The 23,010-nt window shown below is 49.5% G+C and overlaps 10 protein-coding genes across 10 annotated transcripts; 6 read left to right on the forward strand and 4 right to left on the reverse strand.

The window, feature by feature from the left end:
• Nucleotides 1–236: 236 nt before the first annotated feature.
• On the forward strand, nucleotides 237–1,232 carry Aspvir_001737 (sugar phosphate isomerase/epimerase family protein; the record flags this gene model as incomplete). Its single annotated transcript, XM_043273345.1, has 1 exon — nucleotides 237–1,232. One exon carries the CDS (start codon nucleotides 237–239, stop codon nucleotides 1,230–1,232), a length of 996 nt encoding a protein of 331 aa, XP_043129280.1.
• A 1,143-nt stretch (nucleotides 1,233–2,375) lies between these two features.
• Nucleotides 2,376–3,818, forward strand: Aspvir_001738 (phosphatidylserine decarboxylase family protein; the record flags this gene model as incomplete). The annotated part of the gene is made up of 1 exon (XM_043273346.1): nucleotides 2,376–3,818. One exon carries the CDS (start codon nucleotides 2,376–2,378, stop codon nucleotides 3,816–3,818), a length of 1,443 nt encoding a protein of 480 aa, XP_043129281.1.
• Nucleotides 3,819–5,829: 2,011 nt separating this feature from the next.
• Aspvir_001739 (uncharacterized protein) lies at nucleotides 5,830–8,054 on the reverse strand (the record flags this gene model as incomplete). Its single annotated transcript, XM_043273347.1, has 5 exons — nucleotides 5,830–6,707; nucleotides 6,864–7,133; nucleotides 7,191–7,659; nucleotides 7,726–7,857; nucleotides 7,908–8,054. 5 exons carry the CDS (start codon nucleotides 8,052–8,054, stop codon nucleotides 5,830–5,832), a joined length of 1,896 nt encoding a protein of 631 aa, XP_043129282.1.
• Nucleotides 8,055–10,512: 2,458 nt separating this feature from the next.
• On the reverse strand, nucleotides 10,513–11,252 carry Aspvir_001740 (DsbA family oxidoreductase; the record flags this gene model as incomplete). Its single annotated transcript, XM_043273348.1, has 2 exons — nucleotides 10,513–11,145; nucleotides 11,208–11,252. 2 exons carry the CDS (start codon nucleotides 11,250–11,252, stop codon nucleotides 10,513–10,515), a joined length of 678 nt encoding a protein of 225 aa, XP_043129283.1.
• Nucleotides 11,253–11,618: 366 nt separating this feature from the next.
• On the reverse strand, nucleotides 11,619–13,541 carry Aspvir_001741 (cytochrome P450; the record flags this gene model as incomplete). Its single annotated transcript, XM_043273349.1, has 7 exons — nucleotides 11,619–12,037; nucleotides 12,092–12,694; nucleotides 12,746–12,814; nucleotides 12,873–12,957; nucleotides 13,007–13,147; nucleotides 13,201–13,349; nucleotides 13,472–13,541. 7 exons carry the CDS (start codon nucleotides 13,539–13,541, stop codon nucleotides 11,619–11,621), a joined length of 1,536 nt encoding a protein of 511 aa, XP_043129284.1.
• A 161-nt stretch (nucleotides 13,542–13,702) lies between these two features.
• On the reverse strand, nucleotides 13,703–14,853 carry Aspvir_001742 (zinc-binding alcohol dehydrogenase family protein; the record flags this gene model as incomplete). The annotated part of the gene is made up of 2 exons (XM_043273350.1): nucleotides 13,703–14,231; nucleotides 14,288–14,853. The coding sequence occupies 2 exons, from the start codon at nucleotides 14,851–14,853 to the stop codon at nucleotides 13,703–13,705; spliced, it is 1,095 nt and encodes a 364-aa protein (XP_043129285.1).
• A 314-nt stretch (nucleotides 14,854–15,167) lies between these two features.
• On the forward strand, nucleotides 15,168–16,469 carry Aspvir_001743 (uncharacterized protein; the record flags this gene model as incomplete). The annotated part of the gene is made up of 2 exons (XM_043273351.1): nucleotides 15,168–15,931; nucleotides 15,992–16,469. The coding sequence occupies 2 exons, from the start codon at nucleotides 15,168–15,170 to the stop codon at nucleotides 16,467–16,469; spliced, it is 1,242 nt and encodes a 413-aa protein (XP_043129286.1).
• A 422-nt stretch (nucleotides 16,470–16,891) lies between these two features.
• Nucleotides 16,892–18,271, forward strand: psoB (hydrolase psoB; the record flags this gene model as incomplete). The annotated part of the gene is made up of 2 exons (XM_043273352.1): nucleotides 16,892–17,701; nucleotides 17,768–18,271. 2 exons carry the CDS (start codon nucleotides 16,892–16,894, stop codon nucleotides 18,269–18,271), a joined length of 1,314 nt encoding a protein of 437 aa, XP_043129287.1.
• A 398-nt stretch (nucleotides 18,272–18,669) lies between these two features.
• Aspvir_001745 (MDR family MFS transporter) lies at nucleotides 18,670–20,400 on the forward strand (the record flags this gene model as incomplete). The annotated part of the gene is made up of 2 exons (XM_043273353.1): nucleotides 18,670–18,938; nucleotides 19,002–20,400. The coding sequence occupies 2 exons, from the start codon at nucleotides 18,670–18,672 to the stop codon at nucleotides 20,398–20,400; spliced, it is 1,668 nt and encodes a 555-aa protein (XP_043129288.1).
• A 469-nt stretch (nucleotides 20,401–20,869) lies between these two features.
• Nucleotides 20,870–22,600, forward strand: Aspvir_001746 (cytochrome P450; the record flags this gene model as incomplete). The annotated part of the gene is made up of 3 exons (XM_043273354.1): nucleotides 20,870–21,148; nucleotides 21,202–22,099; nucleotides 22,185–22,600. The coding sequence occupies 3 exons, from the start codon at nucleotides 20,870–20,872 to the stop codon at nucleotides 22,598–22,600; spliced, it is 1,593 nt and encodes a 530-aa protein (XP_043129289.1).
• Nucleotides 22,601–23,010: the final 410 nt, after the last annotated feature.

Raw genomic sequence — 23,010 nt, forward strand, 5'->3', positions numbered from 1 at the left:
GCCATACCAGGCTTCTGGAAAATACCATGTAGTCCTGAGGTCATGCTCACACCTCCGGTGGAGACAGACAGTCATGTCCGTCTCATCTGCCACGCGGAGATCAGAATCCGAACTCACCCCGCGTTTGCCCCCCCCTGTTATATATGTTGCTTGTAACTTTAATAAAAGTCCTGCTTTGGCTTCTCTTATCTTAGCAGCCGAATTTTCGTCATTATCCCTGTCCAGACGCCCACATCATGCTCTCGAATAAATTGGCTATCGCCAGCTTATCTCTGGGCCAACACCCTTCTCATCACCTGGACCACAAAATTCAGGCTGCAGCACAAGCCGGATACAAAGGCATTGAAATTGTCTATTTCGAGTTGGAAGCTTTTTCTCAAGCTCAAAATATTTCGATTCTCGAGGGCGCTGAGAAGATCCGCGTGTTATGCCAAAATCTCAACTTGGACATCCTGTCTTTGGCACCTTTCGAGAATTACGAAGGAGACAGATCGCCTCTTAGTGACAGATTACAGAAGGCCAAGCATTGGATTGCGGTCGCTAGAATCCTTAACGCGTCATATTTGCAGATTCCTTCAAATTACAAACCAGACGCTATCGGCGACAGAGACGTGGTCATCAGTGAGCTAAAGCAGTTGGCTGATATCGGAAGCGCGGAGCAGCCGGTTATATCAATTGCATATGAGTATCTGTCCTGGGGAACACACTGCTCTACCTGGGAGGTCGCTTTGCAATATGTCAACGAAGTCAATCGACCAAACTTCGGTCTATGTCTAGACACGTTTCATGAAGCTACGAAGCTATGGGGTGACCTTTTCGCCGCGTCGGGTCGCTTCCCTGATTCTGATAAAGCCCTTCGTGAATCACTTAATCGCTTTGTTGCCAATTGCCCCGTTGAGAAGATATTCTTTCTCCAGCTATCTGATGGCGAAAGATTCGATCCTCCATTCTCCAAGGATCACCCTTGGTTTGTCGAAGGGGAGGCGCCGCAATTTACTTGGTCCAAACATGCACGACCATTTCCTTTTGAGCATGACCATGGTGCCTATCTGCCTATTGCCGACATTGCCGAAGCTTGGATCCTGGCGATAGGTTTCAAAGGCTGGGTGTCAATGGAGATCTTTGACCGCGGCATGCGGGATAGGCTCAGTCAACCAGAGACTGCTGCAATGAGGGGGATTGAATCATGGAAGACTCTACAAAAAGAGCTCGAGTCTGTATCAAAAGCATAGAATTGCACAGGAGCAAAAAAGATTCTGTGCAATGCCTATTCCTCGAGACAAGGTAGCACACTGATATTTGCATTTGGTCATGAGTATATAATTTTGATCGCCACAGTATAACCATTGAAGATATAAACTTGGAAACATTCCATACACTGGACAGCAACATGCACAAAAATTTCTTAAGACTGTTTATTGTGTATAATTAAAAATAAGCATATATATGTTAGTCATTGTGTAGGGAATAGTATAAAAAGCATTTCTCCAGGTGATGTAGTACATATATTAAGACAGTTGATTGAAAGTTTGAGATAAATGATGTTACATTCATTGGCCCATACTTTTTTCTGCTGAATGTGAGTAACTGTAGCATTGCAACATCACAAGTACCGTGCTTCCTCCGCCCATTTGCTTCTTCCGGCTCCCCAGGTCAATTCGCGGTGTTCATACGCCCCTCTTTTCCCACACTACACCAACTGGCAAACATCCCAAGCTTACTCTGAAAACAACAGCTGCCGCCACACTCATCATCAGCTGAACTGGCGGATGTGACATAACATATGTTGGAAGGCATGCATGATGTAAAGACTGACTTGCTAGCTGCCAGTTAGCTCCTCTTGGGAAAGGTGACCGTTGTTGGAACCCCTACGCTAGGTTGTAGTGAGATTTCATAGACCTGTTCTAGACGCATTAATCTAGGCTCAGAGTGTTCAATGTCCTGCTGCCTGAGAAAGTATATAAGGCTGTAATGAAAGTGAAATTCTAGACTACGTACAGAGCCCAAGTGAGTTAGGACGCAGTTCGTACCGAGGGCAACCATGGTTTGAAACTCACAGAAGACCGGGTTCGTAGGTGGGTCGTGCCGTCTACGTGGGCTATGTTCGTTTCAGCTGAAATGCCGGGAGGATGCTACTTCGTGCATATGATGCTGCGTGTTCTGCATGTAAACGTAATAGATCACAGGGTTCCCAGGTTCCAAAAGTACGTGTAACCATAGGTTAGACTGGATGTAATGCCTACTCTATACTGGGAGATTGAAGTATTAAGAATAACCCAAGTCAAGGCGCATAATTCAGTCTCTCCCAGATCTCAAACATCAAGTTTCTCCCTTGCACCATTGTCCAACCCAGATACAATACTATTCCTCAGAAGATGCAGAAATTCTACCTATCTGCGTACGCCAAGCCCGGCCTGGGTGGGCTCGCAACCGGGAGTGCCACTCATGGCTACGGCCACTGGATGCCTGAGGACGTTAGACTTCGCCGAGCCTGGCTATCTCACCTTCTGGAAAAGGCTAAGCCAGAAATTCCCCGAAGATTGAGGGATGGCAAGGAGAACCCCGTCGACGCATTGAGGAACCTAATTGAAAACAATTCAACCCTCTATATGCTTGCCCATTCCATGTTCGACGAGGTCCCTGACAAGGCCCCATACGATAGGGACCCAACCACACTCAAGAAACAAGTCCGGAACTACAAAACCATGCTATATCTCTTCAATACCCTCTTGACTGAAGTGCCAGAGTACTTCTTGGTGGACAGCCCCGACGTACCCAGCGGTCTTATTGGGTTCCCATTCAATGTCATCGTTGACTGGCCGATGGGGACGGAGAGCGGTCGTCAATTCTTCCTCGATCCCAGAGTAAATGAGTCTCTGAAAGCGATCTTGAATAAATGGAATGAGTTCCTCAGCAATCCAAAGGGAAGGACTGGGGAGGAGGGTGGTGGAAACCAAGCACTGATCGATGCTGGTTGGAGTTCAGACATAGCAGTCCAACAGTTGGAGAAGAAGGCAAATGATGCTACACCTGGTAGTAAGAGGAAGTTTACACAACTATTCGAACACCCCCCGGGCGGCACGCAGGAGAACTTCTTCAACTATCCTCATTGGGATGCATTCTTTACGCGCAAGTTTAAAGCCGGTGTCCGCCCTGTAGGAAACGCGGCCCTTGTCAATGCTTGCGAATCGTTCCCTCTTTCATTTGACACCGACGTCTCGGGCCGCACTACCTTCTGGCTTAAGGGCATACCATATTCGCTGCATGATATGCTAGGAGCCACGCAGGATACTAGAGTCAGCCAGTATGTTGACAAATTTGTCGGCGGTACTGTGTATCAGGCCTTCCTGAGTGCAGACTCTTACCACTGCTGGAATGCCCCTGTCAACGGCAAGGTTGTATACCGATCCCTCATCGATGGAACATACTTTGCCGAAACAGGTGCTGCAGGATTAGGAGGTTCGAGCGGACCTGATCCAGCTGGCCCAGATATGTCGCAGCGTTATATCACTCACATAGCAGCACGCGGTGTTCTTATTGTTGACACAAATGTTGAAAATGGCTCACAGATTGGATTAGTGGGCTTCGTACCGGTTGGAATGTCCGAGGTATCCACCTGCCAGTGGGAAGATAGCACTACTGAAGGAAGCACTATTACCAAGGGAGATCTTATCGGGGCATTCCATAGTGGTGGATCAACGCACTGCCTTGTCTTTGAGCGTGAATATGCAAGGAGATTGAATTTCGACCCCAAGGCACAATACCCGGAAATTGCAACGGCGAACCTGGCTGTGAATAGTACACTGGCTACTCTTTAGGATAGATGTTGCTTTGTTTTATTGGTGGACTCATATGAGGCCATGTGCTGTTGCTCACTTCGCAATTTGAGGGGCTGTCTATGTCTCCCGCTATTTGGAAATTATCTCGTCTTCTGAGTAATAAGGATCAGAACATTATTAAGGAAGGAAATTGGGTATAATCAATTAATTCATTACCCTGAGAACCTCTCCTATAAAGAAAGAGGACTTCGTTCCATTAGTCTAGTCTGCGGCGACTATTGATGAAGAAATCATTCTTCTAAGTCGAGCGAAGACCATATTCGTGTCATAGATTAACAGTGATATACTTTGTACGAGATAGACTTAGCTGACCCGAGAGCGATCTTCCCCCTTCCCTTTTCTTAGTAGACAATGGGCCTTCAGGCTACGATGCCTATGCGGGCTCAGTTGCAGAAATCAATCCTCCAAATAATTGAGGTTCGACCGTTTTCTCCAGGCCGCCTTGTAAACAAGGGGCAACTGTCTTCTACCATGCACAGCTCAGCATAAATAGAAGAGAGCTATCTTGGTTTCCCTGCTCTGCCATTGACATAGCTTTCGCAAGTCCTAGCATACTCGCAGGCTTCCCGCTGAATAATGACTACGCAAATCCCTTGAGGCCCGGTTTGGCAATATTGAGATGCCGGAATGAGTCAAGCCCGGCCAGTTCATGGGCATTCCTGTCGTTGACCTGACGAACTTGTCCAACCCATCCCCAGAAGCCCGCGAGCGACTTGGCACAGGAAATCTATAATGTGGCCACCATTGTTGGTTTTTTCTACATAGCGGTGCGTCTTTACGTGCTTGACTTGAACACCGTCCTTTTGCACAGTAGACGTATTCGCGCTAATTATATCAAGTCGCACGGTGCACATACGATTGGGTGAGTGACGAGTACAGCTCCTGATGGTCCCTGAGCGAGATTGCGATGTGGCGAGCACCTAAATGTCGCCCGGACAATGCCGTGTATGCCCTTTTCACTTCAGGGCCAACGGGAAAGCCGAAGGCTCTGGTCATGGAGCATGCCGCCATATGTTGCAGTCTCGTGTGGTCTAGCCGCGCCACGGGTTTGAGCAGCTCTACTCGCAAGTTAAGTTCTCGTCCCACACCCTTGATATCGCTACCTACGACCACTTAATCATCCTGGCCTTCGGAATTCCATCCGATGAGGAAAGAAAGAGTGAAGAAGCCCAGATAAGCCAAGGTCAGAAAGGCCGCGGCGCAGAAGTCGAACTAGATAAGATCCGCCATCTAATTTCGCAGATCTCGCATACAACGGACAGTGGCAATCTCTCAGAGAATTCACTGTAGCTGTGTACACTCGAAAATATAGTCTGCCTAGTGATACACCCAGTCTTGGTAATCGCAACTTGTAATATTCATTTAGGCCTGTCCTGGGAGAGCTGCACTGTCCGCCGGAACAGTTCGATTATCTTTCGCCATGGGACATATCTGCTTCTCTGGAGCTCACTTGCTGATGACTGTTCTGGTAGGTATGGGGCACTGGGTCTACCTGCCTTGTAGCAGCAGGTACAAGGTTCAAATATAATGGAAAGAGGGCCCCGGTGCTAAAGATAGCGACAAGGACGCTGTAGGAGTAGGACACCCCATGGGACGTGGACACTGCATGCTGTACAAAAGGTAGAAACGCTCCACCGCCGATAGCTGATGCCAAAAGAGAGGCTGCTGTCTTTGTGTGTTTCCCCATACCACGAAGACAAATGGCAAACAGGGTGCTGAAAGCACCACTCTCAAACAGGTAGATCATCAAGCCCATGATTACCGCTGTCAAACCAGACGTCTTCAGACAAAGAGTGGAGAAAATCACCATGCCAGCGTATGCTATCATCAGAGTCCACCGAGGTTTCAGGAACCAGAGGGCCAAAGCAGTCAGAAAACGGCCAACAGCAAACACTGTGTGACCAACTGTTACATAGTCAAAGGGTGTAAGGTCTGAACTGTGATGGAGAAGATTGAGTTAATCATAGAGAAAAGAGATAGTGATAATTTCTTACCTGATGTTAGACGCCGCCACCAGAGACTCAAAGCTTGTTGCTACAACCTCTTGGCCGGCGACATAGAGGTATAGTGAGCCCACACCCAAAGATAGAGTCAGCCAGATGACTGGAACGCCCAGTATTTTGCTCGATCCGTCTCCTCGACAGCGAATTGCGATCTGCTCAAGGTCGTCGTCAGGTGCTTCTGGAATAGGTAGGTAGTACAGCGCTGCAGCTAAAAGTAGGTCGAAAAATGCAATGCTGAGATACGTCCACTGTGAATTGATTAGAGCTGAGACATTTGTCACGTTCTTGAAAAGGACTTTCTCGGAAAGTAGTGGCGAAACAACCGTTGCGATAGCCTGAATGCCCTGTGAGATATTCAAACGAATTTCGGCGTTCTCCTGTGGCCCGCATAAGGCGATGAAGGAATTGGCAGCGGTTTCTAGGACCCCCAATCCACCACCGATGACGACATTGGAGACGATGAAAGCAGGAAAAGACGAGAGAACGGCAGATGGCCAGAATATCAATGTCCCACAGGCGTAAACAGATAGGCCTGTGATCAGTGTAACCTTATAGCCCCATCCTTTCAAAATCCAGCGACCAAGCGTTACTGGGCTAACGAAGTAGCCACTGAAGTATGCGGCATGGATGCCGAGGGATTGCCAGGTATCGAGTCCGAGAACAGCCTGAAGATGGCCGGTCAAATTACCGAGAAGCCCGTATGAGAAACCCCACAGCCAGAAACTGAGTGTGACCAAGGCTATCGGTGCCAAGGATTCTCTATTATTGAGTTTCAGCATGTTCTTTGGCCCCTTCATCCGTACAAACTCAATCAAAGCGGCGCCGGGCTGGGAGTCCCCTGAGCGGACTCCGCTTAATTCAGGGTCTGTGACAATGAACCATTAGGACGAAGATCTATGTTGTGTGCCAAGCAGGATTAAAGACTTTCCTGGAACTCCTTGAGAAGAGCCTAAACGTGACTTTCTTCTTCGGCTATCCCAACGTAGCTGGACAACACTATCTGTACTATTATCATCCCCACCCTCATCCGAGGAGACGGGGCGATCACCGCAGGGTCCGGAACGGTTTACCCGTGCCATGGCGGACAAGCGAATATTCGTGGACGAACCAACGCCTGGTATCTCGTCAGGAGGGGTTTCCGCACCAGTTGTCCTCCCGTGCCTCTTGCCGCTGAGGCCGATCATCCGCGGCATGATGCGAGCAATGAGCGGCTTAAGGAGTGGGACACAACTGCAGATGACAGACATATTGGCCTCCACTACGGACCACATGAATGACAATGCAGTGAAAGCTAGTGTATCAGAGGTCAGCATGACGTGCCGTGACAAGAGGGTGGCATAGATCGTACATGAAACGCTGATCAGAGAGCCGCTATGGATAGGCCCCGACTGAGATCTTAGCTGAGTCTCTGTCAGAGCACGCTGAAGGTACACAATCCGGATCACGTCGACGACTGTCACAAAAAAGCCGAAGCCAAATGTGATTATCAAGATGAATTTCTGCCTCCGCGGCAGGTGCATCTTGGTTAGAATAGGCATTGGGAGGAATAGGATAGCAATATCAGTGATTATATTCACTGGTGCGCTGGACAAGTAGAGTGTGATCACACTGGTACAGGACGCCGCTGCCGGCAGTGTTGGCTTCAGGACGGAACCCACTGGACGACACTGGAAAATAGTGAGGAAGGTCAAAGCGAGGCCAGATACATTAACTACAAAGAGAGTCAGGTAGTTTCCCAGTCGAAAAAGTTTTTCGCCTCTGGCGAAGGTCAGATAAAACACAAGGATCGATGTCTTTACTGTCATTAAAGCTGGGTTCTAAGGGGCATGATGAGCATAGGTCATCTGGGAGTTCATCACAGCTGGGTCTCATAGCGGACTCACATAAAGCACGGTGAATGCAAAGGTAGCCCGAATGATGCTATGTCGGTTTTCTGGTTTTATGTCAGCTGCAGGAAGTCCGAGGCCCTTTGCTGTTGCGTAGAATAAGGAGAATGAGAAGGCAAAATCGATGATCTGTGAAGCGTCAGTCCACGTTTTGGCCACAGACGAGATCCACAAAGTACCCAGGCCAGAAGGCTCCAGTAATCGTGGTGCCCGAACTTCTTGACTATCACGATTCTGGAGTAGAAACGAAGGGCAACGAAGGTGGTCGCCAGGACAAAAATAGTAATGGAAACCACCAACACCGCCAGCCTTGGTTCTTTCGACATGATCCAAGATAGATTTTCGCGATGGCTTCATTGTGTTAACTGACACACCATGAATGCACCTTATTAGTATGCACAGATCAATGAATGGTATTATCGAATGTTTAAGATGAACTAGGATCTCTGAAATGCAGGATGATATGCTAATATACACCAGCATATCTCTTAAGCTTAATCAGTAACAACAGCAAAAAGCTAGGCCTTAATTTTATAAGTCCAGTCAAGCTTACTGCATGATGGCATGCGGCACATCCTGCAATATCTGTTTTCTGGTGCTGCTAGTGGTCGCTGCGTGTATGACACCAACAACCTCCCAGGCGTAGATGACGTCAGCACTACGAAAGACCACCTTCCCGCCTGTTAATGTAGGATGTTCCTACAGAACCCACAGCCCTCTAGCTTTCAACCTATCATTACCCTGGCAGTGTTCTGAAATGACCTGATTCTGGCGAGCCATGGTGAGAAAAGAACCCAGCAGGCAGTTCATCAAGAGTTAGATCCGCAGGGGATAATATCCTAGTATGCCACTTAGAAGTTAGCAAGCCGGATCAGTTGATGATGAGTATACAAATTTAGGTTTGTGGAAAAGCATGCTTTAGCCCTCTGAGCTCCATGAAAGTCTTGCTTAACATGTGTGACTGTCTGCCTAACCGGCTAATCCTCGTACATATGCTAAGGTTTCCTAGTTAGCTAGTGAGATCTATAATCTATAACAAGCATAAAAAAAATAAATGCAGCTAAATAAGGCTAATAGAATAATACCCAGAGCATCATAGGGTCGAATGTCCAGGGGAGGTAGGTAGGTAGGCAGGCATATGCCTAGGGCCTGTCACAGCATGCCTATATAATTATCATTTTATCTAAAAATATTTGGTAATTATCATCGTACGAACCTATATCGAAAATATCGACTTGATTTCTAGGGGTTTAAATATGTAGGGTTTAAAAAATCATTTTAGACCGTGGTGGTGGTTGAAGGTTGGCAGCATATATAGCTCCGCACCACTTGCGTACCAACCCCTGACAGAAATGATTATTCCCTTATACCTTGGCAACCACTAGATATTTTCGTCCACACCCTGATCAAGGAAGAGGCTCAGACCCAACCTGATGCACCAGCTATCCACAGTTGGGATGGCGCAATGACTTACGCTGAGTTGGATCGGTCCTCTTCAGCAGTAGCTGCGCATCTTACGAGTGTTGGGGTTGGCCCCGAAGTGCTCGTTCCTCTGTGCTACCGAAATCTCGAGGGGTGGTCGTTGCGATGCTAGCTGTGTTGAAGGCTGGTGGAGCGTTTACCCTGATCGATCAAGCTCTACCAATGCAAATGATGCAGGCCATATGCGGTCAAATCCGGCCCAAGATTGTAGTAACATCGACGGCATATGGCCGTCAGTGTCGCCCTAGCATTAAAAGTTATCTTAATGAATAAGAGATCTGAGTAAGCCCTAGATCCTAGTTAGCAATCACCCCTAGCAAGCCCTGAGAATGCCCTCTATATTATATTTACCTCTGGATTAATAGAGCAGCCTAAGGGTGTAGTGGTGGAGCACACATCATATAGTAACCCTGCACTGGCCTGTGCTAAATATATATCACTAGATAGTGGTTCTTATATTCTCTAATTTACTTCCTATACATTTAACATCATTATCTTTAAGGTCTTAGGGACTCTAATTATTAGAGGGTGTGTTCGCATACCCTCAGACAAGGAGCAGATGGGCAACTTGGCTGGTGTTATCACTGCCCTGCGTGTGAACACTCTTATGCTCACGCCATCTGTCTCTCAGCTCCTCAACCCAGCCGACATCCCGTGTCTCAAGACATTGGTGCTTGCTGGCGAACCGTTGACTGCGGAAGATATAGGTAAATAGACTGGCAAGGTTGCGTTAATGAATGCATACGGCCCCGCGGAATGTACTGTGTTATCCACGATACAGAATGACATCCAACTCAGCTCCCACCCCAGAGATATCAGCCGTGCGGTAGGATGCACGTCTTGGCTAGTGGGACGACCCTTTACAGCTTCTTCCCGTTAGAGCTACGGGAGAGCTCATGATCGAGGGGCCGAACATTAGGCGCGCTTGTTCTAGAGGATGTTCCAGATCTACAATTACTGTCAGCAAAGATGGTTCACCAGGCCACATAGTTAGACTTGCATGACAGCGGACATTCCATGTGTGAGCGCTGAAGCTCCATTATATGTCAAAAAGCACCTCCAGGGATCTATAGATATTGAGTAGAATGTTCTGACACGCACAACTTAGTCTTGTAGATTGGTTGAGTAAGTGTAGTTGATTATTCAGTTAGTAGACATAGTTAGTTATGATGCTGGGGATTAGTAATACTATAATTTTGTATCATTCGAAACGTAGACTAAAATTCTGAGTGCAACAGCTGGTATTTGTTTATAGAACGTATCCTTATTTTCAGATGTCATCTGAGAGACACCGATTCCTCTTCATGCTTCCGTTTTATCTTCCTTGATCTTGGTGAACACCTCGATGAATTTAGATGGATCTTCCGCTCCGTCCAAACGATACGCCCGCTGAATGATATATCGTGGGACACCGGTATTGCCTGGCTCCTCCTTGTTCTGTCGAGCCTCCTTATCTACAATATCTCCCGCCAGATCGGTATCGAGCCACTCAGCCACCTCGGCCTGCTCCAATCCAGCGTTCACGGCGAGCTCTGTTAGCACCTCCTTGGATGAGATGTCCTTCTCCAGCTCATGATAGGCTTGTAAAATATTGTTCACCAAGGCATTTTGGATCTCAGGAGACTTGGTGTGGCTGAGATGCACCAGACGGTGCGCGTCACGAGTACTCCCAATGAGGCCGCCGGGCTTGAAAATGATGCCAACAGTGCGTCCAATTTGGTTCATGCGGTTGAACAATGTGGCTCGCTGCTCTGGAGTCATGTCTCCCATTCGCTCATCAATCAAGTCGCTTTTAGGCACGCTGTGGGGGTGTGGGTTGTAGTTGAGGTAGTAAGGGCTCCATTTGATAGAGAAAATGTCAGATCGACCACCTGGGTATGTTTTTTGATACAGCGCGATGGCTCGGTCGAGTTTGCGCTTGCCGATATAGCACCACTACAAAGTGTCAGTTCCGCTGTCACAATGTATGAAGAGCTGCGAAGGCCTGAAACACCTACCGCACAAACAAAGTCAAAGACTACTTCAATCTCGATTACTGTCATGATAAGGGTTGATTAATATCAAGATTCTCAAGTGGAGGTTTGACAGTTGGAAGTTGAGAGATGGTAGAGCTAAGAGGTAGTGTCAACTGTTTGGGAATATGCCCAAAATCTTAAACCTAGAATGGAATGGCGGATCGGCCCTTCGGAGTCGGGCAGCCGAACAAATCATTGTACAGACACTCAGATCAGTGATAGCTAGCTATCAAAGTCACAAATTCGAATTGGACAAAGTAGAAGCACATCTTAATCTAGATGCGCGTACCTACTAAAATACGGTTGTAAATCAGAGCAATTAGTGCACTGGAGCTCATGTACACAGAGAGAGAGATATTGCATTTGACTCTCAGAATATGACCAAATCCCAGATCAGGTACTAGAAAGTGACCTCCGCAGCATGATCTGGGCCTCTTGACTGGGACCCATGTTAAAGTCATGAAATGTGCTTGGCGGCCGACATCCATCCTTGGAGTCCGCCAGTTTGACTTCATACTGGGTCAAAAGCACCACCAGGATCAGCTTGATGGCCAGTGCAGTAAAGAATCTTCCCGGACAAGCGTGGGAACCAGCTCCAAACCCCAGCATTGTATCGGAGACCGACGCAAAATGAAAGCGATTCGGATCGACCGTCTCCCGGAGACGAAGGAAACGATAGCCATCAAACCGGTTCGGATCCGGGTAGATTTCTGGATCGTGGTGCACCGCGTCGGCGGGAAATTGGAATATCACACCCGCTGGGAGATGGAGGCCGTCTTTGAAGGTATGTGAACGGACTGTGACACGTTGAGCTGTGACTTCCAGATGTCAGCTAATTCAAGCGTAGTAAGGGTGGTCGAGCTCACTAAAGCCGATGGGATGGACCCGCTGACTCTCCTTCATGAAGCTATCCAACTTCTTCATCTTGGCCACCTGCTGTAAGGTCCAGTTTCCACCACACTCTGCCAAAGCGTCGTGCACCTCCTGAGTAATCTCAGCACAATACTCTGGGCGAATGAGCAGATCATACAGGACCGATGTCAGACTTGAAGAGGTGGTATGCATAGATGCAACAGTCAGAAACAACTGTTCGTCCGCGATTTGACCAAGCGACTTGTCGCCTGTATTCATATTAAGCAGCCAGTGCAGACAATCAATGTAATTCCGGGAACTGTGTTCCGTTACAGCTGTTAGTCGTTCTTCATAACAAGGAGTAAGCAACTCGACTGCTCTGGCCCGCATCGCCCGCATCTTCCTTGGAGCATCGCTCTGCCAGCGAGCCAGCCATCTCCAACCAGGGGAGTACTTGGCGCGGATGCTAAATGCGGCGTTGAATATGGCAAAGGTGGTTTGGAGCGAGATATCAATCCATTCGCGATTCCGGCAGAGCTCGGGTCCCACTAGCGCCAGCGCGGTTACTCGGGCTGTCACATTGGCCAGGAGGCTATAAGCCGGGACGGTGTTCCATTCTACAGACGTCAGTGAGGTTTGAAATAAACAGATACGGCAGGGGGAACAACCCTTAGAATCAGGTAGATTTGCCTGCAATCCTTCTACCGCCTCCTGGTACATGCCGTTTGCTAGCATACCTGGTGGTAATCAGCAAAAGAACGTCCGCAATTGACATTTTGGTATGAAAATGCTAACCGAGATTCTTTGTCAACTCCACGCGAACTACATGCGCTGCCGCATCCGTCTGTTGCGGCGCATCGCTGTAATTGAGAAGAAACACCTGCTTTGGCTCAATTACGTTTCCCAGTTGCTTGAGACAAGCCACATACCTTCTCTGAGAATAGAGGGAAGCTGAAAAGATGAGTCGATGCATATTTAACTTCATCCAGATACTTCATAGGCAGCAGGACCTGTGGGCCTAGCTCCCCAATGGGGTTTCGCATTTGGACGGGGATCCCATTGCGCAGGTACTATTATCATTGGTATATTATTAATGCAGCATTGTAAGAGGAGAATACCATACCTTGTCATAGCATTTAAACAGGAGAGACCGCGAGTCCTGGGTATACCGCTCAGGTGTATCATTCTCATCGAAACGAACTTCTGGAATATGAGCAAGAGCGTCTTTGTTTACGGGGGGCTGTATAGCAAGGCGCCACCAGATAATGGACGCTACAGCGATCGTAGCAAGAGTGAGTAGAATGATCATCATGTGGGATATCAGATACCGGGTTCAAGCAAATGCGATACAGCACCTGTAGAGTAAAGGACGGATCTCACATAATGTGACCTACCTGTGAACAAGCAGAGTAGGTAATTCTCCAGCCTGCGAAACAGCATTCTCGGGACGGAGGGACTGATCATACTTGCATTATCATGTCCGATTGGCTATGAGGCCAGAAAGCTGCCGAACCTCCTACCGAACCACAAATCCGACTCCGATCTTCTCCCCGCGTCGGGATGTCATCATCCTACCAAAATACGCATAATTGAACATGTTGAAATCGCACTTGCACGATACGGACCTACTTGCCAATGACAACGACTAACTTCTCGCCTGACACGCTCTTGCTCTTCAGCATCTCAATCCCCTGAAGGATGGCATCAAACCTCCCCGGAAGCACCCTCAGAGGATGTGGCCGCAATCGACCGTGGTCCAACAGCCATTGGATGCTCCGATACCAGCGGACTCCAAACTGACGCATATCAAGATCTGCTTCTCGCTCATACCCGTAGTCCAATTCCAACCGATGCCCAAGTAGTGCCGGACCCATCACAAAACCAACCTTGACTGTGCGCCTCTCCAACAGATACTCCGGATGCATCTCCAGGCAGGCATATCGTCCGCCAGCGCGGCCCATGGCCCCGCAACAGAGTGCAATACTTCTAGCGTCGGTGAACGGATCAAGCACGTAGCGAAGAGTGTTGCGGGTGTGGGCTTTGATCTTCTGCGCGCATTCAGGCTCGTGGTAGTCGAACACTTCCTCTGCTCCGTAATCTTTGGCGAGGGCCCAGTTTCGTGGGGAACATGTCGTGATGGGAACGTGACCAACCCTGTAATTTAGTCAACTCCATTCGTCAGTCACGGTCATAGATCCTTGGTTTCCTACAAGCGCAGTAATTGCATCGCCATCGTCCCAACCGAGGAGCTTCCTCCGTGAACCAGTACGGTTTGCGGCTTCTGGGCTGGTTCCTCGGGCGTTCCTGGTAATTCTAGCGTACGAAAGAGCGCCATGCCCAGCGTCGCCAGTCCTGTTCCCCCCAGTGCCGCGGCTTCCTCAAAGGACATCGAGTCTGGAATCTTCAGGGTAAATTGTGCCTCTGAGGCTATGTACTCGGCAAACGAGCCTGATTCAGGTCGGATGGGGTTTGAGCCATGCACCGCACCGAATACTCGATCGCCTATTTCGAAAGACACCCCCAAGCTGGGTACGGTGGATCCAATGGCTAAAATGATACCGGAAAAGTCACATCCGTCAATGGCACCCGGGGAGGGGAATCTTTCGTGCATCTTGTAATCGCAGGGATTTATGGCAACCGCCATTGTGCGGACGAGCACCTCGTTCGGTCGAAGGACGGGAAGGGGGACATTGTCGTCAATCTGGAGACGCAGATCATCTCCTTCCAGAATGACAGTCTGTTTTGGAGGCTGGTTGGGCGTGCTTGATATGGTCATTGTTTGATGGTAGGGGTTAGTTATTAGCCTAGTTATCTGGTTACGCGCAAGAGACGAGGAGTTAGGGCCAGATAAAACACTCTATCTAACTTTTGAATCGTCAGACCAAAGATCTACTTGTCTCGGGCAATTCCTTTCGGAGTCGGAACAAAATATTCTCTGACCGACATATTCGGAGACCCTCGTAGGGTTCCAAGTGAATCACACAAGTATAGCTGATTATGCCCAGAACAAAAAGCAGTTGATACCCCTTGCTGTGCCGTTTCTTTCAATTGACAGGATCGACAATTATTGAAGACATTCAGAGTATCATCATGCACACCTCTATTCTACTGTGCTACTTGACGCTGGTTGCCCTAGTCAAAAGCTGGCAGCCATGGCCGGCGCACTGGCTGGACGATCGCGCTTCTCCTTTGGATGGCCAAACCCCTTTGTTCACAGAGCAATGCCAAATCAGCAACCTGACGGCCTTTGAAATGGCCAAGGGACGCCAAATGGTCGACATCACCACGAATGCAATGGAGTCTTTCGAGGCACCCAAAGTCACCCCGCTCAACTCCACCGCCGGGGAACAGTGGGAGTTTGACGGTGTCTCCGAAGACGGGATGCAGTCCTTTGTCTTCGGCTTCTATCGCGATGCCAATTATGCCATTCTGGGGACAGGCAACTTCCGGCTGTCAATCGAATTTGCCTTTGCCGACCGCACACGTTTCTACGAGGTGTACTATCCGTCTCGATCCGTGGTGGAGCACTGCTCAGTGGGCACCAGGGGCCAATGGGTGGACGATGCTGAGGGGTACAGCTTTTCGTTCCAGGTCAACGCAGATATGAGTGAGGCCGTTGTATTCCTCGATTCTCCTACCGTCAAGGGATCTGTGATTATTAAGTCCCGCTCGCGTCCGTTGACCGCAGATGGCCATGTTTGGCCGGCGCAGAATGCCTCCACAGAGGGAGTCCCCTTCTATCACTGGTCCGAACCCATTCCGGCAGGCGACGTCGATGTGGAGGTGGTCATCAAGGACAAACCGTTTGTATTTCGGGGAATGGGTGGGCATGAGCGATTCTGGTCTGCTTTCAGGTACGATATCCGATTTTACGTATATTCCTTTTCTTCGAGTTTTGAAGCTAAACCAATTAGCTGGTTTACCTGTCTCACCCATCTAAGCGCCGTCCGGGCCATGTTAGGCCCCTACGTCCTGACCAGCTTCAGTTTCACCTCCAACATCAACCCAGGTGAGATGCGACAGTCGGTCGTGCTTTTCAAAGATGGGCTCCCAGTTTTCCGCAGTACTCTCACGGAGCCTTCAGATGTTGACGACTACGCCTTGGTGACCAAGACCTACGGGGGCGCCATCACCGGAACCCTGAAAGATAAGGTGACCGGATACCAACTTGAGCTCGTGTCCCCGGGTAAGATGCAACACTATACTTTCTTCGTGGAACATGCGAATCTGGGGTTCGAGTACATCCTGGGGGAGGGCGTGGGAGGAAGCGGATTCTCAGGTCATTCTCGGGGGGGACATGTGGGATTGTCACAGTATCAAGGGGTTGCGTTGACGGAATCATTGACGTTTCCTAAGAACTCCCCACTATTCCGGAGTAACTACGTGGTCTGATGCATCTTACTGAGTATGAGGATATACATGACTATGTATACACTCATGCAACTACGTGAAGTTGACAATGGTGTTACAAATTACTATCACTTTCAAGACACTCTTCTAGCTTGAGAAACAATCTTATCAGGGACTATGCTTAGAAATACTAACAGCCTTTTCATTGGTATGCAACAGCACCGGGTTGTCCGTGACTGAGAATTTGTGTCACTCGGAGGGCCGAATATACATCCCTATCCGGACTCCCGAGCCAATCAACCAGCAACCACCCGGGACTATCCACAGGTTGTAAGTACCGACACATAACCTAAATACCTCCTCTGAGTATGTATCAGTACATACTAGAGAAGACGTGCAAGGCCTCCCTCTTCTGAATCATTTCTCGCACCGCATTCATTGTCTAATTCCTGTTTAACATCGCCATGCATAAGCTATTCAAGGACGCCCCTTTCTTCGATTTTGAAGCTATCCGCATTCTAGGCACTACCTGCTATGGCGGAGCAGAGGTGGCCGAGGTTCTGGAAGCCGTCGACCAGATCAAGAAAAACGAACCGGACTCATGGGAAAGGGCCTGGCGCATCCAGGCGGAGCGAGCGGAGAAGCTTGCAGCAGACGCCATCAAGAGTGGCGATCGCGACGCTGCTCGAGCTGGGTATCTCCGGGCCTCCAACTACACCCGCGCCAGCGGATACATGTACGTCTCTCAAGCAGAGCTCAGCGGCGGCCCTCTCGTGCAGGATGCGCGCGCTCTTCCCATCTCCGAGAAAGTAGGAGAGTTATTCCAGAAGGCGGTCCCTCTGATGGATGGATCTGTTCATATTCTTTCCATTCCCTACGAGGAGCACGTCCTGCCGGGGTATTTGTATCTGCCACCCCCGTCGAGGCGGATTCCAGGTCGAAAAATTCCAATTCTCGTCAACAGTGGGGGCGCCGATTCGTGTCAGGAAGAACTGTTCTACCTGAATCCGGCGGCTGGGCCGGGAATGGGATATGCCGTGGTGACGTTCGATGGTCCGGGGCAGGGAATCATGTTGCGGAAGTACGGGCTGGAGATGAGACCGGACTGGGAGATTGTTACAGGACGAGTGATCGACTATCTTGAGCTGTATGCGGCGGAGAACCCGCAATTCGAGCTGGATTTACACTGTATAGCGGTGTCGGGGGCGTCGATGGGTGGATACTATGCCCTCCGTGCGGCGGCGGACCCGCGAGTCAAAGCTTGCGTCTCGATTGTAAGGACAGCAGCAGCACGGATGCTACGGCTGGGAGTCATTCTAAATCATTGCTAATTGGTATAGGATCCTTTTTACGATATGTGGGATTTTGGCACGGCGCACGTGTCGCCACTGTTCATCCGCGCCTGGACATCCGGCTGGATCAGTGGCGGCTTCGTGGACTGCTTGATGGCGCTCTTATCTCGAGTTTCCTTTCAACTTCGCTGGGAGATTTCCATTACGGGGACCTTCTTCGGCCTCTCCTCGCCCTCGGAAATCCTCCTCCATATGAAAAAGTACACGTTATCCAGTGAGCAAGAAGACAATGACAAGAGCTTTCTTTCCCGGGTGACGTGTCCTGTATTGCTGTCAGGGGCGGGCAATTCCCTGTACCTAGATGTCAATAACCATACTCGGCGGTGCTACGATGCTCTCACAAATGTGGCTGAACGCAACAAGCAGCTCTGGATTCCCGAGAGCGAAGGACAGGGGAGTTTGCAGGCCAAGATGGGGGCATTCCGTTTGTGTAACCAGCGCACATATCGGTTTCTAGATGAGTGTTTTGGTATCATGAGAAGTAGTTTGTAGATAGATGCCAGCGATCAGTATACAATAAATTAACCTCAAGCACATCCCCTTCTCTTAAATATACTCAGGACGAAATCTACGTCGTCTCTAAATTAGGCTTACACCCTCAGCACTGGAGAAAAAAAGTACTATACCTCGTTCTTCATATCAGAAAGGGATGGAACTAAGTGAAGACACCGCGGGGGGTATCAGCCAATCCTGCATTCCATTCCTAGGACTGTCTTACAGCCCACCCCCCGAATACAACTGCTTCTTGCGCTGCCTTTTCTTGTCTTCCTTTTGTCCTTTTATTCTCCTAGCTAAATTCTATTGCTCTCATACCCCCAACTTAACAAGTCCAAAAAAAATTGACCAATCTTTTTAACTCGACGATCTGTTATAAATTGACTGCTCGTAGCATGCCGGACAACAGAGAGAATGCTTTGGCACCCGATGATGATGATGATGGAGAAACTAATCTACCTTCTAATGAGAGACAAATACCACCAGCACCGGCCAAGGCAAACCGGGGATGGCTGTTCTGGGCCGTCTTTGTCTGTCTTGCCGTCACTGCTTTCCTGAGCTCTCTGGAGGGCTCCATCGTCTCAACTGCCCTCCCTAGTATCTCTCGTGCCATGCACGCTGAGGAGAATTATCTCTGGGTAGTGAATGTGTATTTTCTTACCAGGTATGGACCTATGAAATGCTTCCATGTCGTAGAATCGCTGGCTAATCATAATCATACTTCTAGCGCTGCTGTGCAGCCACTTTATGCCCAACTCGCTGACCTCTTTGGACGGCGATGGCCGATGATTTCTGCCGTTGCCATCTTTACTGTTGGCAGTGGGATTTGCGGCGGTGCATCATCCACCAACATGCTTATCGGTGGTCGAACAGTCCAAGGGATCGGGGCAGCGGGCATCAACATGCTGGTGGAATTGATCCTCTGTGATCTGCTGCCGCTGAAGGAAAGGGGACAGTTTATGGGACTCCTGTTTGTCTTCATCGTGCTGGGATCGGTGTTGGGTCCGGTGATTGGAGGACTCATGGTCCAGCATGTGTCGTGGAGATGGACGTTCTACATCAATCTTCCCCTTGGCGGCACCTGTCTAATACTACTCTATCTCGTGCTGCGGGTGCAACATCCGGCGAGCCCACCAGTCCTCAAACAGTTGAAGCAGATTGACTATCTGGGAAATATTATCCTCGCGGCCTCAGTCTCATCCGTCCTATACGCTCTCACGTACGGTGGCACGCGGTACGAATGGTCGCACCCGTCCGTCATCATCACTCTTGTTCTAGGTCTTTGCGGCCAGTGTCTATTCTTCCTCTACGAAGCGTCCCCTTTCTGCGTGCAGCCAGTGATGCCATTCGAACTGTTTAAGAACCGAACCTCTGCAGCAGGTTTCATGGCCACCTTTCTCCAGACCCTGGTGTCCTTCTGGGCAGCATACTTTCTGCCTTTGTATTTCCAGTCTACACTGTTATCGTCCCCGTCTCGCTCGGGGGTTCAGCTTCTCCCTTTTTCCATTGTTTATTCTGTCGGTGCCCTTGTCGGGGGTTCTCTCGCCACCAGACTCGGCCGATTCCGTATCATCCATATTATCGGCTTTGTACTGATGACAGTGGGAATGGGCTGCTTTACAATGTTTGACAGGGATACATCTACGGCTGTCTGGGTGATCTTGACAGTTATCTACGCTCTGGGACTCGGAGTGGTTATGGCCTGCCTTCTGACCGGCATCCAAGCGGCCCTACCAGATCATTTGAATGCCGCGAGTACGGGTACCTTTGCCTTTGTCCGGAGCATGGGCACCATTTGGGGAGTGAGTATTCCCGCCGCCATATTCAATAATCAATTTGACCAGCTCCTGTCAAATCTGGCCGATGAGAAGGCGCAGAGGGCATTGGCGCGAGGCAGGGCGTATGAGCAGGCGTCGCGGGCCCTGGTGGATTCCTTCCGGGAACCCATTCGCAGCGAGATTATCGGTCTCTACGAGCAGAGCTTAAGGCGAGTTTGGCAGATTGGCATTGTATTTGCGGGACTGGGGCTGTTGGTGGTTCTATTGGAAAAGGATTTACGGTTGAGGACTGTCCATGAGTCTGACTTTGGGTTGGCGGACGGTCAAGAAGAAAAGCGGGAGAATTAATTACGTTTGTTCTGGTTTAGTAGGCTATTAAGATACTCTACTTCTTTTAGACGTTGTAAGTGTATAACCTCGTCGGATCATGCCAGAGCCCATATGCATACGGCTATATATTTATACTGTATACGTCTTCCAACATCAGAATTTGCCCACTCTCGTATTTTGAAGATTGACCCTGCCATAGTGTGCTAGAACCATGAATCTTATTGTGACTGGTTAGTTCCGACCACCTCTGGCACAACATTTCCACCCTAGTAGTCCAACAACGGACACCGATTGGTTCGGAGGGTCCGAACGTCTTGGCAGGAAGGTGGCTTTGCCTCCCTGCAGAGGCATTCCCACGGTGCTCGCGGGACGATCAGTGAAGCGAAGATCGGACAAAAAGGTTTAGAAAATCCGGTAGAATAAGGACCAAAACCCGCCTGTGGTGGGATTGAGTGGATATTCCACTCGTGCAATTATCGACTTCACCATGTGGAGCCTACAATCCAATATTATCGAGCCCTATGAAGTGCTCCGGCAGTCGCTTAAGCCACTCAGATTGTCACGATGGCAGATGATAAAGTTCTTTGTGAAAAGCCTCCTGGGTGAGATACCCCCGGGTGCACTGGTGCTGCTGGCCGTGACATGCTCAATCCTGGTGCTATATTTCTGCATGTGTGAGAAACAGCCTGTCATGCCGCGGGAGTTGCCTGTAGTTAAAGCAAAAAGCTACCACTTCGAAGATATCATTGTCGAAGGGAGGAAAAAGGTTCGTCTTTAGTCTGCAAAATGCATGTAGAATTCGCAACTCACATGAGGCAGTACCCGGACAGACCCTATCTCGCGGTGAACAAACGCCACAGCTTCGTCGTCTATCCACCGAGCTGTTTCGACGAACTGAAGAGACTTCCAGAGCATACTGCATCGGCGAAAGATTTCTTCCACACGATGAACGCGGGGGATTGGACGTACGTCGGCCACGAGACCCAGCCTCTTCTGAAGACCATTATCGCCGATCTAACCCGCGTCATCCCGGCTCGAGTCAACAAGCGTCAAGAGGATGCACGCATGGCATTTGAATCAATCATCGGATACGCGCCGGAATGGAAAGAGATCGGGCTGCTGATGACCACCTTCGAGATCGTTGCCAAGATCAACGCTTGTGCTTTCGTCGGTCGAGACCTCGGTACGAACAACAAATGGGTCAAGGCAGTGATGCAGTCACCCCTGGTCATCCATGTCGCGGTCCTCGCCATGAACGCCTGTCCGACTCTGCTGCGGCCCCTGCTGGCCCCTCTGGCGTTCCTGCCGACGAAGATGAACCAGTGGGACATGGGCCGGCTTCTAACCCCCATGTTGCACAAAGATATAGCGACATTCAAAGAGGCCAAGGATCGGTCGGAGCTGTTGCGTCCAAAGCAAGCCGGAGAAATACCATTGACGGCGATGTTGCTGTCGAGGTACAAGCAAGGTGAGGCTACTATTCGACAGCTGATTGTGGACTACATCCTGGTCAGCTTCGACTCGACGCCATCCACCGCGTCGGCGCTCTACCACGTTATCTGCGAGCTGGCTGCACACCCTGAGGCGGCAGATATTCTGCGCCATGAGCTCGAGGAAGTCATGGTCGACGGCAAACTTCCACAGACCCATCTGCAGGAGCTCAAACGGATGGACAGCTTTCTGCGCGAGTCTTTCCGTCTACATCCCGTCAGTTTATGTGAGTGCCTTCCCTCTAGGTATGGTTGTTGGATGTTGAGGGGCGAAAGTATCCGCTAACCCATAGCTTCTCTCTCCAAAATCAGTCAGTTTGCAGCGCGTGCTGGCCAAACCGGTGAAGCTCAGCGTTGGACCGACGATTCCCGCGGGGGCGATCATCGCTGTCGATGCAGCAGCTATCAACCGCTCTCCAGACATCTGGGAAAATCCAGACGAGTTTGACATGGACCGGTTCTACAAGCTGCGCCAGGTTCCCGGAAACGAGAACAAGTACCACTTGCTGAACACCAGCTCAGATTCTCCGGGCTGGGGTGACGGGACTCAAGCGTGCCCCGGTCGGTTTTTTGCCAATAGTACTCTCAAGATCGCGTTTGCATACATTCTCCAAAACTACGATGTGAAGAGAAAGGAGGGTCACCCTTCACCCAAGATGACTCCCTTGGCGAGTGGGACCTGGGCGCCCGATGACAAGGCAGTGGCTATGTTTAAGTCGCGGAATTGAGCTCGTGGACACCTTCTATGATACAGAATCTGGAAAAAGTGGGATTAGTGATGAACGATGATGCATTAGTTTTGTTGATTTGAATTTTCCAATGGAGAATTTATATGGTAATCAACTTATTCTCGACAACTCCCCTTCTCTGCCTCGCAGGTAGAGCTACTATAAACTACCTGATTAAACTATGCTGTAAATATGGTTCAGTAACAAACTAAATATGACAAATTTCTCAATTACTGCTTCTCCAAGCCAACTCACAACGTGTCGTGAAGCAACATGTTACATCAACCTCTCCATCAGCCGTGCCTCTTGATGAGATATCACTAATTTGAAGCAGATGTTCTGTGAAGAAGCGTTTCTTTGTGGTCAAGATGATCCCTCCCCCTCCCCCTCCCAATCGAGAAACGATGTGA

This window comes from Aspergillus viridinutans (assembly GCF_018404265.1).
Source record: "Aspergillus viridinutans IFM 47045 DNA, scaffold_10, whole genome shotgun sequence".
Classification (NCBI taxonomy): domain Eukaryota; kingdom Fungi; phylum Ascomycota; class Eurotiomycetes; order Eurotiales; family Aspergillaceae; genus Aspergillus; species Aspergillus viridinutans.